Source organism: Natrix helvetica (assembly GCF_964273705.1).
Source record: "Natrix helvetica genome assembly, chromosome: Z".
In the NCBI taxonomy this organism is placed as follows: domain Eukaryota; kingdom Metazoa; phylum Chordata; class Lepidosauria; order Squamata; family Natricidae; genus Natrix; species Natrix helvetica.
In genome coordinates, this window is record NC_138554.1 from 141,772,776 (window position 1) to 141,785,975 (window position 13,200).

The window sequence follows — 13,200 nt, forward strand, 5'->3', positions numbered from 1 at the left end:
GACCCCAAAGGCCTGCTCATGACACCCGACCCCCCCAACCTGGGCTCACACTTCCAGCCCCCCAAAGAAAACTTTCATTTTGGTGAGGTCTCCTGCTCCAGCTAGATGACCTCTTGAGGTCCCTTCCCACTCTGTGATTCTGTTCTGTTGAAAAGTAAAACAGCACATCAGTCCCAGGGCTGGAAGGGACATTGGAGGTCATCTAGTCCAACCCCAAGTCAAGCAGGAGACCGTTGCAGAATCACAGACTTGGAAGGGACCCTTGGGAGGTCATCTAGTCCAACCTGGGCAGAATTTAGCTGTTTGGGGGGAGGGAGTCTCCCCTTAGCTCCAGTGGCTTCTTTTATTATCCCTGGGCTTCACCGTTGGGGGGGGTATTTTGAGCCCTATGGCGGTGGAGGGGATACCACCGTTGTCTCTTACATTCCCGGGATTTTCTCCTCTGCCCATGCTTCTGGGCATGTACAGAAAGTTCTTTTGCGGCTTCCGGTTACTAGAGCCGGGCGGGTGGATTCCTAAGACTCGGTGCCTTGGGGCTGAGGGGGCTTTTGGGGGTTTCCCAGGTGCCAATGGATGGGTTAACAGGAAGGAAGATGCCACCTCCCCTTGCAGAGTCCGGGGGAGTTCCGTCCCCCAACTGGGAAGGGGGGGCTCCGTCCCTTAAGACACCGGGTGGGGGTTACGTCCTCTAAGGCCCCAAATCTACCCTGAAGACCCCGGCGGAGGGTCGTCCCCTAAGATCGCAGGGGCGGGGGGGGGGGAATAAGTACCCTAAGATGCCGGCGGGGGGGGAGGGTATCTCTGTCCCATAAGACCCCGGGAGTTTCTGTCCCTTAGACCCCGGGGGTTGGGTTTCGTCCCTTAAGATTCCGAGGGGGGGCTTCGTCCCCAAAGACGTAGCGGGGGGGGGGGACTACGCCCCTGTAGGGCTACGGACTCTCCTTGTCCCGCTTTGCAAGCGATCGACACGTTTCCCCCCTTTGCCCCCGCCCGCCGCACCGCCCATCTCCCCCTCACCAGATCGGCTGAGATCCCCGGCCCGCCCTACCTGAGCTCTCGCTCCGTGGAGAGGACTGGGGGCGTCTCGGTCGGAAAGCGAAAGCCGGAGTGGGGGGGTCGATTCCGTCCCTCCGACAAACTTTGGCGTCCCGCGAAGCTGCGGCCGCAGGAGGGGGCGCTGGGAGCCCCCCCACGGAAAGAAGAAGAGCCGAGGCTGGGTGGAAAGTGGGTCGGGGGGAGATCTTGGCTCCGCCACCTTCCAAAGACTAACCGAGCGCTTCCAGCTGCGTTTTCTGAAAAGTCCAGACGGGAAACGCCCCGCCTGTTCGCCTGTCCCCCCCCCCCACACCACATCGGAGGCGGGGCGAGCGTCTTCTGCGGGTGGGGAGGGGGGGGCTACGCGGCAGGGCATTGACCAGATCCGGTTGGTCAGTTCAGTGTCCTGCTTGAGTTGTGGGAGAGGGGGAGGTCGGACTAGTTGACCTCGGAGGTCCCTTCCAGCTGTGAATCTGTAAGGTCTCCTGCTTGACAAGGGTTGGACTAGATGACCCCCAAGGTCCCCTCCAACTCTTTAATTCTGTAAGTCTCCTCCTCCTTGAGTATCGGGTTGGTCTAGATATCCTCTGAAGTCGCTTGCGACTGTGATTCTGTAATGCTCTCCTGCTCAAGCAGGGGGTCGGACTAGACAGCCTCCAAGGTCCCAAGGAAGTTGGGGATAGGGCGTGCGGGGGGGGGGGCGCTCTATGCAAAAGATAAAACGAAAAATTTAAAATTAAAGTAAAGATATAAATTATAAAGTAAAATAAAGTAATAAAAAAGGTCTTTGCGCTCAATGACCCGGTTGCATCCTGTGAGCGGGTGGGGGCCGCCGGCGCCTTTGTTTCCGCTCGCGCGCGTGTGTATGTTGACTGAGGGTGGGGGGAGAATCACTTTCTTTCAATCACGTGACTTCCAAACAAAGCAGCCCCGAACACTTTCGCTTTCCCCCTCTCCCACCCCTCCGCCGCTTCCAGCTAGCGCAGGCGCATCGGCTCTTCTCCCAAGCGACAGCTGCATCACACCCCAGGAAGGATTCCGACAGAATAGAATAAAACAAAAAGAGTAGGAAGGGACCTTCGAGGCCATTTAGTCCAATAGAGAGAGGGGGAGGGGGAGGGAGGGAGGGAGGGAGAGACAGACAGACAGACAGTCTAGCCAAATTTGGGCGGGTGGGAGATGCCACCTTTAGCCAAGTTGGGACTTTGCGGGGAGGGGGAGGCGTGGAGGATGGAGAGGGGGCTGGGATGGCGGCAGATGCCTCTCCCCCCCTTTTTTTCTCCGTCGGTGCAGCCAATCCAAAGAGACTCCGCCCTTCCCCCGGCAGCCCCCCCCCCCGCTTCCCTTCTTTCGGTTCGGCCAAGGCTATTTCTGCGCGGCCGTCGATGGACAGACGGGCAGCGACTCGTGGACCTTCAGTGGAGCAAAGAGAAGCGGTGGCCGCATCCCTCCCCCTCCGCCAGAAGGAGCCGCTCAGGTTGGTATCTGTCCGGGGGAGACTCTCCGGGGAGGGAAAGAGGGGAGGGGGATACATGAGTAGGTGAGTACACCCCTCCCTCCCTCTCTTCTGAAGGGAGACCTGGACTGAGGCGACACGGGTCCTAATTCAAACCGGCTTATTAACAGCTCTGAACCAGCAAAAGGCAAAGCTTCTGTCTGACAGCTACTTATATACACGCTGTCAGACGGGGCAACCAAGCGGGACGCTCCATTCTCCCACTCTGGCTGTCAAACCTCCAGCCAATCAGGGACCATCTTGCATTGGCATGTTGGCGAAGCCACCTCCTTCCCTCCCTCCCAGGAAGGCAGCTGGAAGCCCCGGAGAAGAGGGTCCCGTCGAGCCCCCCCCCCCTCATTTCCTGAAAAACTCTCCAAAGTAGCACCGCCCCCAAAATGTAACGGCTGCCTGATTGGGGGGAGGGGGGGTTGGACTAGATCAGAGAGGAGCAATCTGCGGCTCTGGAGCCGCATGTGGCTCTTTCATCCCTCTGCTGTGGCTCCTTGTCATCACAACTGCCAGTGTGCGACACCCACCAGCACACAATTTATTCAGCTTTTCAACCCCGGTGGGCCAACCACGGATAAGTCCAAGAAAAGAAAACCTTCAGAAGAAAACAGAAACGTTTAATTCAACTACATCTGCAAGTTCTGTGGCGGCTCAGGAAATAGTCAGGAATGGGAAGAGTTTTGTGGTTTCCGGAGTTTTCTTTTCTGTGGGAAAGGGGTCCAAATGGCTCTTTGAATGATTAAGATTGCCAAGCCCTGGACTAGATGACCCACAAGGTCCCTTCCGACTCTATTGATCTGTAAAATGGGCTGAGGAGGGCGCAGGATCAGTGGGGAGGGCCCCCTGTTAGCCCCCCCCCGATTCCTCCCTGGGTGGGGGTCAGAGACTTCCTGGCTGATTCTGATTTTTGTTTTGTTTTTTCCTCCCTCCCTTTTTCTTTCTTTCCTCCCTTTTCTCCTTCCATGACTCCCTCCCCATCTCTCTCCCCTCCCTCCTTCCTTAATTCCTTCCCTCCTCCCTCCCTCCTCCCTCCCTCCTTATTTCCCTCCCCTCCTTTCTATCTCCTCCCTCCCCTCTTTGCCTTGCTCCTTCCCCCTTCATTTCCCTCCTTCCTTCTTCCCTCCCTCCCTCCCTTCTTCCTTTCCTCCTTTCCTTCTTATTTTCCTTCCTCTCTTTCTCCCTCCCTCCCTCCTTCTTTCCTCCCACTGATTTCTCCCTGGGTCCTGTGGTGGGTGGAGAGACTCTAACTGATTCTAGTTTTGCTTTTCACACAGAAACACCTACAGTAGATTTGTGCTGTGCAATTTCTCTGGAAATGTCTGGATTTTTGCAAGGTAAATTTTTTGGGCTGAAGGGGGAAGTTGGTAAGAGCTGCAGTCCTGGGGGGGCGGGGGGGTTGGGTGGGATGAGCTACAACAGGGATGGCGAACCTATGGCACGTGTGCCACAGGTGGCACGCGGAGCCATTGTCAGGGCACGTGAGGCACTGCCCTGTCAGCTGGCCAGCTGAGTTCACCCTTTTTTAAAGCCATTTTTCACCCTCCCCAGGCTCCAGAGGCTTTATAGGAGCCTGGGGAGGGCGAAAAGAGCATCCCCCCCCCCGACGCCCTCTGGAGGCTTCATGAGCTTCCATGAAGCCTCTGGAGCGCAAAAAACCTGCCCTGTAGGCAAACCGGAAGTTTGGGAACGGACTTCCGGTTTGCTTAGAGGGTCGTTTTGAGCGCTCCGAAGGCTTCAGGGACCATCCGGAGGCTTCTCTGACGCCTCCGGAGGGCATCGGGGGCGGGAGAGGCTGTTTTCGCCCTCCCCAGGCTCCTATAAAGCCTCTGGAGCCTGGGGAGGGCGATAAAACCATGTAAAAATGGGGGGGCAGTGCCTGTAGTGCACGCATGCGCACTGGGGGGAGCACATTGCATTATGGGTGCGGCAAGCCCGCACACTCCCCCCCTGCACTCCCCCCACTTATGCCACACGAGCCAAAAAAGGTTTGCCATCGCTGTGCTATAATGACCTTACGCTTGTTAAGCACTGCGGAAATAAGGAGATTCAGGCTACAGGAAGTCCTCGGCTTTACGACCAGCATGGAGACCCAATACTTATGTCGTTAAGTGAGATATTGAAGAGAGCTTTGCCCCATTTTACGATTTTTCTCACTACAGTTGTTAAGGGAAGCTCTGAGCTTTCCCGGATGGGAGAGTACATGTAGATCTCGACTTACAACCAAAATGGAGTTCACAATTTTTCTGTCGTTAAGTGAGACATTTGTTGAAGGGAGTCCCCCCCCCTTTGATGACTTTTCTTGCTGCCACCTTAAATGAATCGCCATGGTTTAAGATGAGCTGGATTTTGATTGCTTGCGAGCGCATAGCAATTCGTGACTTATGATGCCTTTGACCCCTCCCTCGGCTCAGCCCAGTCATCTCCCACAAAGGATGGATGGATATAGATAGATAGTTAGATAGATAATAGATAATAGATAGATAGATAGATAGATAGATAGATAGATAGATAGATAGATAGATAGATAGATAGACAGACAGACAGACAGACAGACAGACAGACAGATATGGAAAGAGAGACACAGAAAAATGAGAGAGAGAAAGAAAATAGGAAAGAAAGAAAGGAACGAAAGAGAGAGGGAGAGCCAAGTGCCAGGAAAATCAGGAAGTTCAGCAGTTCAAATGAGTATCAAGATTGATTGCAAGCTTAAGCTCACTATAAGAATCTGACCTATTAATGTTCAAGGGAAATGAGCGAGAGAGAAGAAAGGCATTCATGGTAGGTTGGATTGAGATTGCTTGTGAGCACTCAGGGATTCATGACTGATAACGCCTATGACCCCTGTGGGAACAAGGTCGCCATGGTATATGTGCAGATCAGTTTTCCTGATTGGAACACATATATGGAATTTGGGAGTGGAATAAATTGAGTAGTAAATGCGGGTTGAGATGAATGCCCACTGGGAGGTCCCAAATTAGAAAGCTGTGCTTGCAAAGCTAAAGTAATATCGAAACCATCTTAACAGGGACTTTCAAACTGAGGATGTTACTAGCTGCATAGGAAACACGTGGTAAAAGCGCTTAAGCAGGTATAGCTAAAAATAACCATATTAGGCATAACGCTGTATTTTAACCAATTATCTATCAGAATGCTTTTATTTCCTTATCGGCTCTTAATAAAAGCAGGCTTCAGATAACATTCTGTGCCACTCATGCATCTAGGAACCTTGTGTGTTGTCTTCATTATGAGTGGTCCACTCTTTGCGGGGGGGGGGGGGCAAACCCGCAGACCCCTCCCTCAGGCAACAGCCTACCCATCTGCAATGCTCCTGACTGGTCCCCTTCTTGTCTCCTCTCCCCCTTTCGGTTGTAGGGCAGGAACGGAGGATTGTCCTGGTGGGCAAAACCGGCAACGGGAAAAGCGCAACGGGAAACACAATCCTGGGAAAGCAAGTCTTTGAAACCAGGATTGCTCCCTGTTCCATCACTCAGTGTTGCCAAAAGGAGGAGGCCGAGGTGAATGGCAGGAAGGTGGTGGTCGTGGATACGCCTGGATTCCTCGACACCTGGTGTCCCTATCAAAAAACGGCCAACGAAGTGAGAAAGTGCTTGAAGTTTTGCTCCCCGGGTCCCCACATCATTCTGCATGTGATTCGTCCCACCCGTTTCACCCGAGAGGACGAGTACGTGGCTCAGTTCATCAAGGAGATCTTCAGCCTGAAGGCCAAGAATTATATGATCCTCTTGTTCACTCGGAAGGAAGATCTGGAATATATGACTCTGGAGGACTTCATCGCCAAGGGGAACGTCGGGCTGAGAGAGCAGGCGTACAATTGTGGTGGCCGCTTTCTGGCTTTCAACAACAAGGCCAAAGGAGAAGAACGAGAGGCTCAGGTGGCCGAACTGATGACCATGATTGATGAGCTGGTGCAGAAGAACAAAGGAGCTCCTTGTTACACGGAAGACATGATGAGGGCCGACAAGGAGAACTTCAAGAATAACAAAAACTTTCCCTGGTGCCCCTTGTTTTAGGGGACGCAAAAAAAATTATCTCTGAGCCTCGGCCTCATAGTGGCAACTTGGCAAAAGGTCCCCACTCTGCTCTTCTCCCTTCGGCTTCCCTCCAGAACACCTGCATAAGAAATTGGTAGCAGAGTCTCCCCGACCCAATTCCGTCTCCCGAGAACCTGGTTTTTCCCCTTGGATGAAAGGACTTTCATTCATTCTTTCCATCCTTCCTTCCCCTCCCTCCCTCCTCCCTTCCTTTCCTCCTTTCCTTGCTTCGTTCTTCCCTTTCTTCCTCATTCTTTCCTTCCTCTTTCCTTCCTTTCCGTCTTCCCTCCTTCCCTCTTTCCCCCCTCTTTTCCTTCCTTCCTTCCTTCCTCCTTTTTTCCTCCCTCTCTCCCTGCCCTTTTGCTAATAGTAGCAAAATCTTGAAAACGTTTCCCTTTCACTCCCTCTGGCCCCAAAAAGCATCAAGGCAAGACAGCCTTGGGGTATTTCTTCACCCCATTTTCCTAATTTATGTATTCTTAATGGCTGCCACCTATTTTCTACATCACAAGAAATATATACATGTTTTCCTTTGCATCATAATAAATCTCCTTGCTTATCAAAAAGGTTGTGTGCGTTTTGTGTATGTGTGTGTGTGTGTGTGTGTGTGTGTTGGGGGTCAGGGAGTTCGTGTTTGCTCTTTGCAACCATTTAGTAGCAGGTGCCATGAAATCTGGGGGGGTGGGGTGGGCAGATGGGAGGGGGGATGCTTCGGGCTCTCTGAGATGGGCTTCAAGCACAACTGAATGGGAACGGAAACGACCCGCTCTTAAAACATTCTCGTGTGAATTTGATTGGACGGGGCAGCCCAATGATGGAAGGCAAGTAAGGGAAGGAACAGTTAAGACTTGGGGGATTTGGGTGCGCAATTTTCAGTTCTGGCTTTGCCTTGCGGTAATTCACTTGACTTGATAAAGGAAACGATACCTTCATTGATGAATTGAGTTTTTACTTAAGTCTGACCCAGGGACACTGGTGAAGGTGGTCCACTCAGCCCAATCAGCACCATGCCACGATGCGCTTAAAAGGCAGAGGGGAGGGGAAATACAGGTATACTCAACTTACAACAGTTCCCTTAGTGACCGTTCGAAGTTACAACGGCACTGAAAAAATGGAGTTACTACCACTTTCACATTTAGGTCCCTGGCAGCATCCCTGTGGTCATGTGATCAAAATTCAGATGCTGGCAAACAGACTCCTATTTATGACGGTCGCAACGTCCCGGGGTTGCGTGATCCCCTTTTGCGACCTTGTGACAAGAGGGAGGCTGATTTGCTGAACAGCCAGAGGATTAACTTCACAACTGCAGTGATTCACTGAACAACTTTGGCAAGGAACGTCGGGTTGAAACTCACTTGAGCAATGTCTCACTTAGCAACATAAATGTTGGGCTCCAGGGATGACTGCCAAGGTCCCTTCCGGCTCTGTGATTCTGTAAGGGTCTCGAGAGTGGGCAGGGGGTTGGACTAGATGACCTCCAAGGTCCCTTCCAACTCTTATTATTCTGTCATTCTGTAAAAGTCTCCTGCTTGAACTCCGACTGTCCTTGGGTAATTGTGCTGCGACCGTCATAACTACAAGTCAGTTTGCAAGAGTCTGAATTTTGAACACCTGACCATGGAGCTGCCACGACGGTCCTAAGTGTGAAAAACCTTCCGTAAGTCCCTTTTTTTTCCTGTGCCATCATCACTCTGAAGCAGGGGTGAAATGCTACCAGTTTGAACTGGTTCGCCCTAACCGGTAGTAAAAAATGCTACCGGTTCACCTGAACCAGTAGTAAAAACACTACTAGTTTGGACGAACTGGTAGCATTTTTTTTTACTACCGGTTTGGCTGCAATGAAACCACCCCTGCTCTGAACGGTCACTAAATGAACCGTTGTAAGTCGAGGACTCTCTCCATTGAAAGGGGGGAGACAGAGGCCCCTTATCTTTGGGGCCGGTGGCTCAGGAGGCCCAGGGACGGAGCGGGGAATTGGGGAGGAGGCTGCTCAGAACGACGGGGGACATCGGTGGCTCCGCGGGTGATACAGCAACAATGGAGGTTGTGTAGGAATGGCGACAACCACAAAGAACAAAGAAGCAGCGTTGAGGTCAGCAAAGGAAGGGACCCCTTGGAATTTGGCTGGAGTCTGAATTTCTGAATCAGAGTTTGCTGAAGAGGAAATCGGATTTTATTGTGTGGGGGATTCATTGTACCTGCAGCAAACCTGGGTTTAGGAGGCTTCCTTTTCTATGATGGCCACATTTGGGATGACAGTTTATTTCCATGGCCATTTCCTGGCTTTGGTCCCCAATCTGGGGCGTTGGATGCTTCTAAGCCCCCACCCCGCCCTCCCCGTTTCCTGGCTGCCTTGATAAAGAGCCAAAGAACTCTTTGTTTGTGTTGAATTGGAAGCCTTTCAGCTTTCCCTCTTTTTCTTCTTTTTTTTAAAAAGGGTTGTCCGGTTTTAAAGTTCCTTTTTAATTGCAATATTTTCTCCAAATTGTTAAGCCACCCGGATTCATTGGCTGTGACGAAATCTCCAGGAAAAAAATTGGATGGAGGGAGACACACACAGAGGGAAAGAGGATAGAGAGAAAGATAGAGAAAGATGAGAGAGAGAGAGGATAGATAGAAAGAGAGAGATGATAGAGTGAAAAACAGATGAGCGAAAGGATAGAGAGAGAGACATGTGAGAGTGAGAGAAAAAAAAGGAAAGGATCTTGGGGGGGGGAACCCCACCAAGGGTGCTTTTCTCCACCCTTGAACTTGGCTGCAGGGAGGGAGTGGGGAGGAAGGGGTCGCTCCTGCAAAGCGGCTTGCACAGGGCGGAGGAAGCAAGGCCCTTCTGCTTGGAAAAGAGAAGAGGAGAAGAGATGTGACTCACATGGGCTTTTATCTTCAATCAACTGGTTTCCAGGCGGCCCTTCCCAGGCCAAGGGAGGCAACCACTTTCGCTTTCCCTGGGAAGGACTGTAGGCGGTAAAAGGTGAGGGGGGAGGCAGAGGGAGGGAGGGAGGGAGGGAGGGAGGACGGGGTAGGTAGAGAGAGGAAAGTGGGGGAGGCAGAGAGGGAGGGGGAAGTAGAGTGGGGGAGCAAGAAGGAGGGAGAGGGAACAGACAAGGAGGGAGAGAAAGAGGAGGAGAGGACGGAGGCAGGGAACAGGAGGGAGGATGTGAAGGAAGTAGGGAAGGGGAGGGAGAGGGAGAGGAGGCAGGAAGGAGAGGGAATAGGAATTCAGGCAGGTCCTTAAAGACCCAGCTCCACAATTTCCAACTCTGTCCTATGATTCTGTCCAGGTCTCCTGCTTGAGCAGGGGGTTGGACTGGATGACCTCCAAAGTCCTTACCAACTCCGTGATTCTTTGATTCTCTCAGGGTCTCCTGCTTGAGCAGAGAGTTGGACTAGAGGACCTCCAAGGTTCCCCCATGCTAGACTTCCCCCCTCCCCCGCTGCCTAGAGAACGGCGACTCTTCCAGAGAAGCAAAAGCAATTTGCGATTCGCTTAATGACATCAGCAAGCACAGCCATAAAACAGGTCAAAACTGACTTCAGGGATGTAAATTTGGGGCGGTGCCATTGCCATCGTAACTCGAGGACTGCCTGTACGGGGCGGGGAGTCACCAGCCTTTTCTGGCTTCAAAGCTCATCAGTCTGATCACAAGAGGGCTGGTTGAAAAGGAGGCGGGGACAGGATCAGATGGGTCTGCCCCCTGGGCGGTGAGGAAGGGGGCGGGTCCTTTTAAAACCCCACCCCCTTCCATTCTTGCTTGTGTCTTTTGGAGTTGAAGTGAGTTCCTGTCCTTCGGCTGACTCTGTTTTGCTTTTCATCCAGAAATCTGAGGCTTGTGCAGTTCAACCTGTCGGGAAATGGCTGGAAGTGCCGGAGGTAAAATCTTGGCTCCTGGGAGGGGGGATGGGGTGGGGGCTGCTGCCCTGGGTGGAGGGTCAGGCTATGATGACCTTAGGCTTGTCACAAGACAGGGAAATTCAGGTGGTTCAAATGAGCCCAGGGAGTCCTCGGCTGACGACCAGAATGGATCCCAAAACCTAGGTTGTTAAGTGAGACATTGAAAGGAGTTTGGCCCCATTGGACGACTTTTCTTCCCACTGCCATTAAGTGAATCATTGCCGTTGTTAAGTCAGTCAATAAGTGAATTCAGCTTCCCCATAGACTTGGTTTGTCAGAAGGTCGCCAAAGGGGATCGCGTGACACAAACACACCCCGGGACGCTGCGACAGTGACGTGCAGTCAGGGGAGGCAGAGCCTCACCGCTCTCATCATGAAAAAAAAATGTAAAAGGGAAAAGGAGCCTCCTACACATACGTGGTCCCATTCCCCTCCTTCCTGAGTCAAGGGGAATGGGACCACGTGTGTTCAGGAGGCTCCTCAGCGCTAGCTTCTAACGTCCAGGGGCAAAGCGCGCCTCCTCGGGGCTAAGTCTGCTTATTCAGCACGGCTGCCTTTCCCTGCCAGAGATGCTGCGAGGAGACGGGATGTCCCAAGCAACAACCCTCGGGGCAGCCTGAGAATGCGCTCAGTGCTGAAGGAAGGGCCGGACGGAGCTTCGGGCTGCTCTTTTGAGGCGCTCGTCTCACCTGCCCAAAAGCCCCTTTTCTTCCCCATGTGGGATTCTCTCCCTGGGAGTTTTTCGACGGGTGTGAGCGCCGGAACGTGAGGCGAGGAGCACCCCCCCCATGGAGTTCCCGAATGGGGTGGCCGTCCCGTAGCTGGAGCAGAGCGTGAACCCTGAGCAAACCTGGCTCTCCCCCTCCCACCTTTTTATTAGACACCCCCCTCCCCGCTTCCCGCTCCCCCCCACTCCCCTTCCTTCGGCAGAATGGTCTCTGTCCCGAGGTCGAACTCAGTTGCCAAGCTTTGTAAATGTATTTTACTTAGCTTTATATCCAACCAAAGCCAATAAGTGAAGGCATTAAGCCATTATTTGAGGCAACAAAGCTGTCCCATTCCCCGGGGGAATGGGACCACGTGTGTGGTCCCATGCCCGACCGTGGCTCACGCTGATGATGTCACCAGCCTCACCAGCCATAAACCTCACCGCACGTCACTGCGCTGCGACCGTCATAAATATGAACCAATTGCCAAGTGTCCAAATGTAAATCACATGGCCATGGGGACCAATGTTCCCTCTAATTTTTTTTCAGTGTGTGCGGAAAAATATAGTGTTTGAGCGGCACATTTTCATCCCTGAGCACCTGATTTTTTTTAGCCATAATTGCTATCAGAGCAGATGTTGGGGAGGGGGGTAAGGAGGAAAAGGGTCCCCTCCCTCTCCCTCAGATCCCCAGGAAGGAAGGAAGGGAAGGGAGGGGGAGGGAAAGGAAAGGAAATGGGAAAGAAGAAAAGGAAAGGAAAAAGGAAAGGAAATGGAAAAGAAGGAAAGGAAAAGGGAAAGGAAATGGGAAAGGAAAGGAAAAAGGAAAGGAAATGGGAAAGAAGAAAGGAAAGGAAAAGAGAAAGGAAAGGAAAAAGTGAAATTAGTGAATTAGCTAATTACATAGTGAAATTAACACCAACAGTAGCATCTCTGTCTAGTTGTATTTATCTTTAAGAAACAAAAAAAATCAAGCAGGGTGATAGATTGCAGAACGGCTTTCTGAAGTGAGTGTCTTATCTGAGCAATATGAAGACCTTTTCTTGAGCTTTACTTCAGGAAATCAGAAGAATGAATAATAATCACTATGTAGTGAGCAGACTAACCCGATTAGTTCACTTCCAAAAACTACAGGAAAAACATGACATTATAGAAAAACACAAAAAAGTTCTGGTTTTTTGGCAGCAATCTGCTGTGCAAGTCACTCAGTAGTGATTCATTAGCACTTCCTCAGTCATCCTGCATTAAAAAAAAGCTAGCAGAAAGCCCTAACATTAGCTGACTTAGGCTAGCAACATCAAAAGGGCTCTGAAAAAAAAATCCAGAGATATGAGGATTCTGCTTCCATTGTAGCGATCACTGGCCTGGATTGAAGCTAGGCCCAAGTACAAGATAAGTTTCGCTTTTCCATTCCTGAATATTTACAAGATTTCCTGTAAATCAGGTGACCATGAAGAAGCTATGTGCAGTATCATGTTTCTGTATATGTGGCAGTAGTTATCTATGCATATGCTTGGCTCTTTGACCAATAGAATGTTACTTCTTTGTGTAAGCTTCCTAATAAAAGGGGTCGGACGGAGCAATCTGTGTGCACCCCACCTCGAGGACTTTATGGTGTCGAGTTGTTCTTGAGCCAGGTGCCCCCATGCTATGGCATGCACCCTTGCGAGGGTCCCCGGAGAAGCAAGCCTCCCCCCGGTCCTTGCAGGTGGCAAGGACCCCCACACCAGTGCAGCTTCGCAACTGGTGACCCCGACGTGATTCCTGTCTAGGTCTGCGTCGCCTTCACCCCCCCCCCCGTCTTACGCACCTGGCAAAGGATTGATATGGGGACTTCACTTTCCAAAGCTTCGTCAGTGCATAGGGACGAGCTTCTTATCTTGGTGAAGGAGGAAAATTGCTTGCAAAAGGTTAACGGCATCACTATTTATCCTCTTTCTAAAGCTTCTTTAAGTAAATTTTTCTAGTACTTAGAAAAACAATGTCCGGCTTATCTGGAAAAGGCTCC

The 13,200-nt window shown here is 51.6% G+C and overlaps 1 protein-coding gene across 1 annotated transcript; it reads left to right on the forward strand.

The window, feature by feature from the left end:
* The first annotated feature begins 3,819 nt into the window (after nt 1–3,819).
* LOC309401063 (GTPase IMAP family member 7-like) lies at nt 3,820–7,140 on the forward strand. The gene is made up of 2 exons (XM_081970001.1): nt 3,820–3,876; nt 5,915–7,140. Exons 1-2 carry the CDS (start codon nt 3,858–3,860, stop codon nt 6,571–6,573), a joined length of 678 nt encoding a protein of 225 aa, XP_081826127.1. The 5' UTR covers nt 3,820–3,857; the 3' UTR covers nt 6,574–7,140.
* The last annotated feature ends 6,060 nt before the right edge of the window (nt 7,141–13,200 follow it).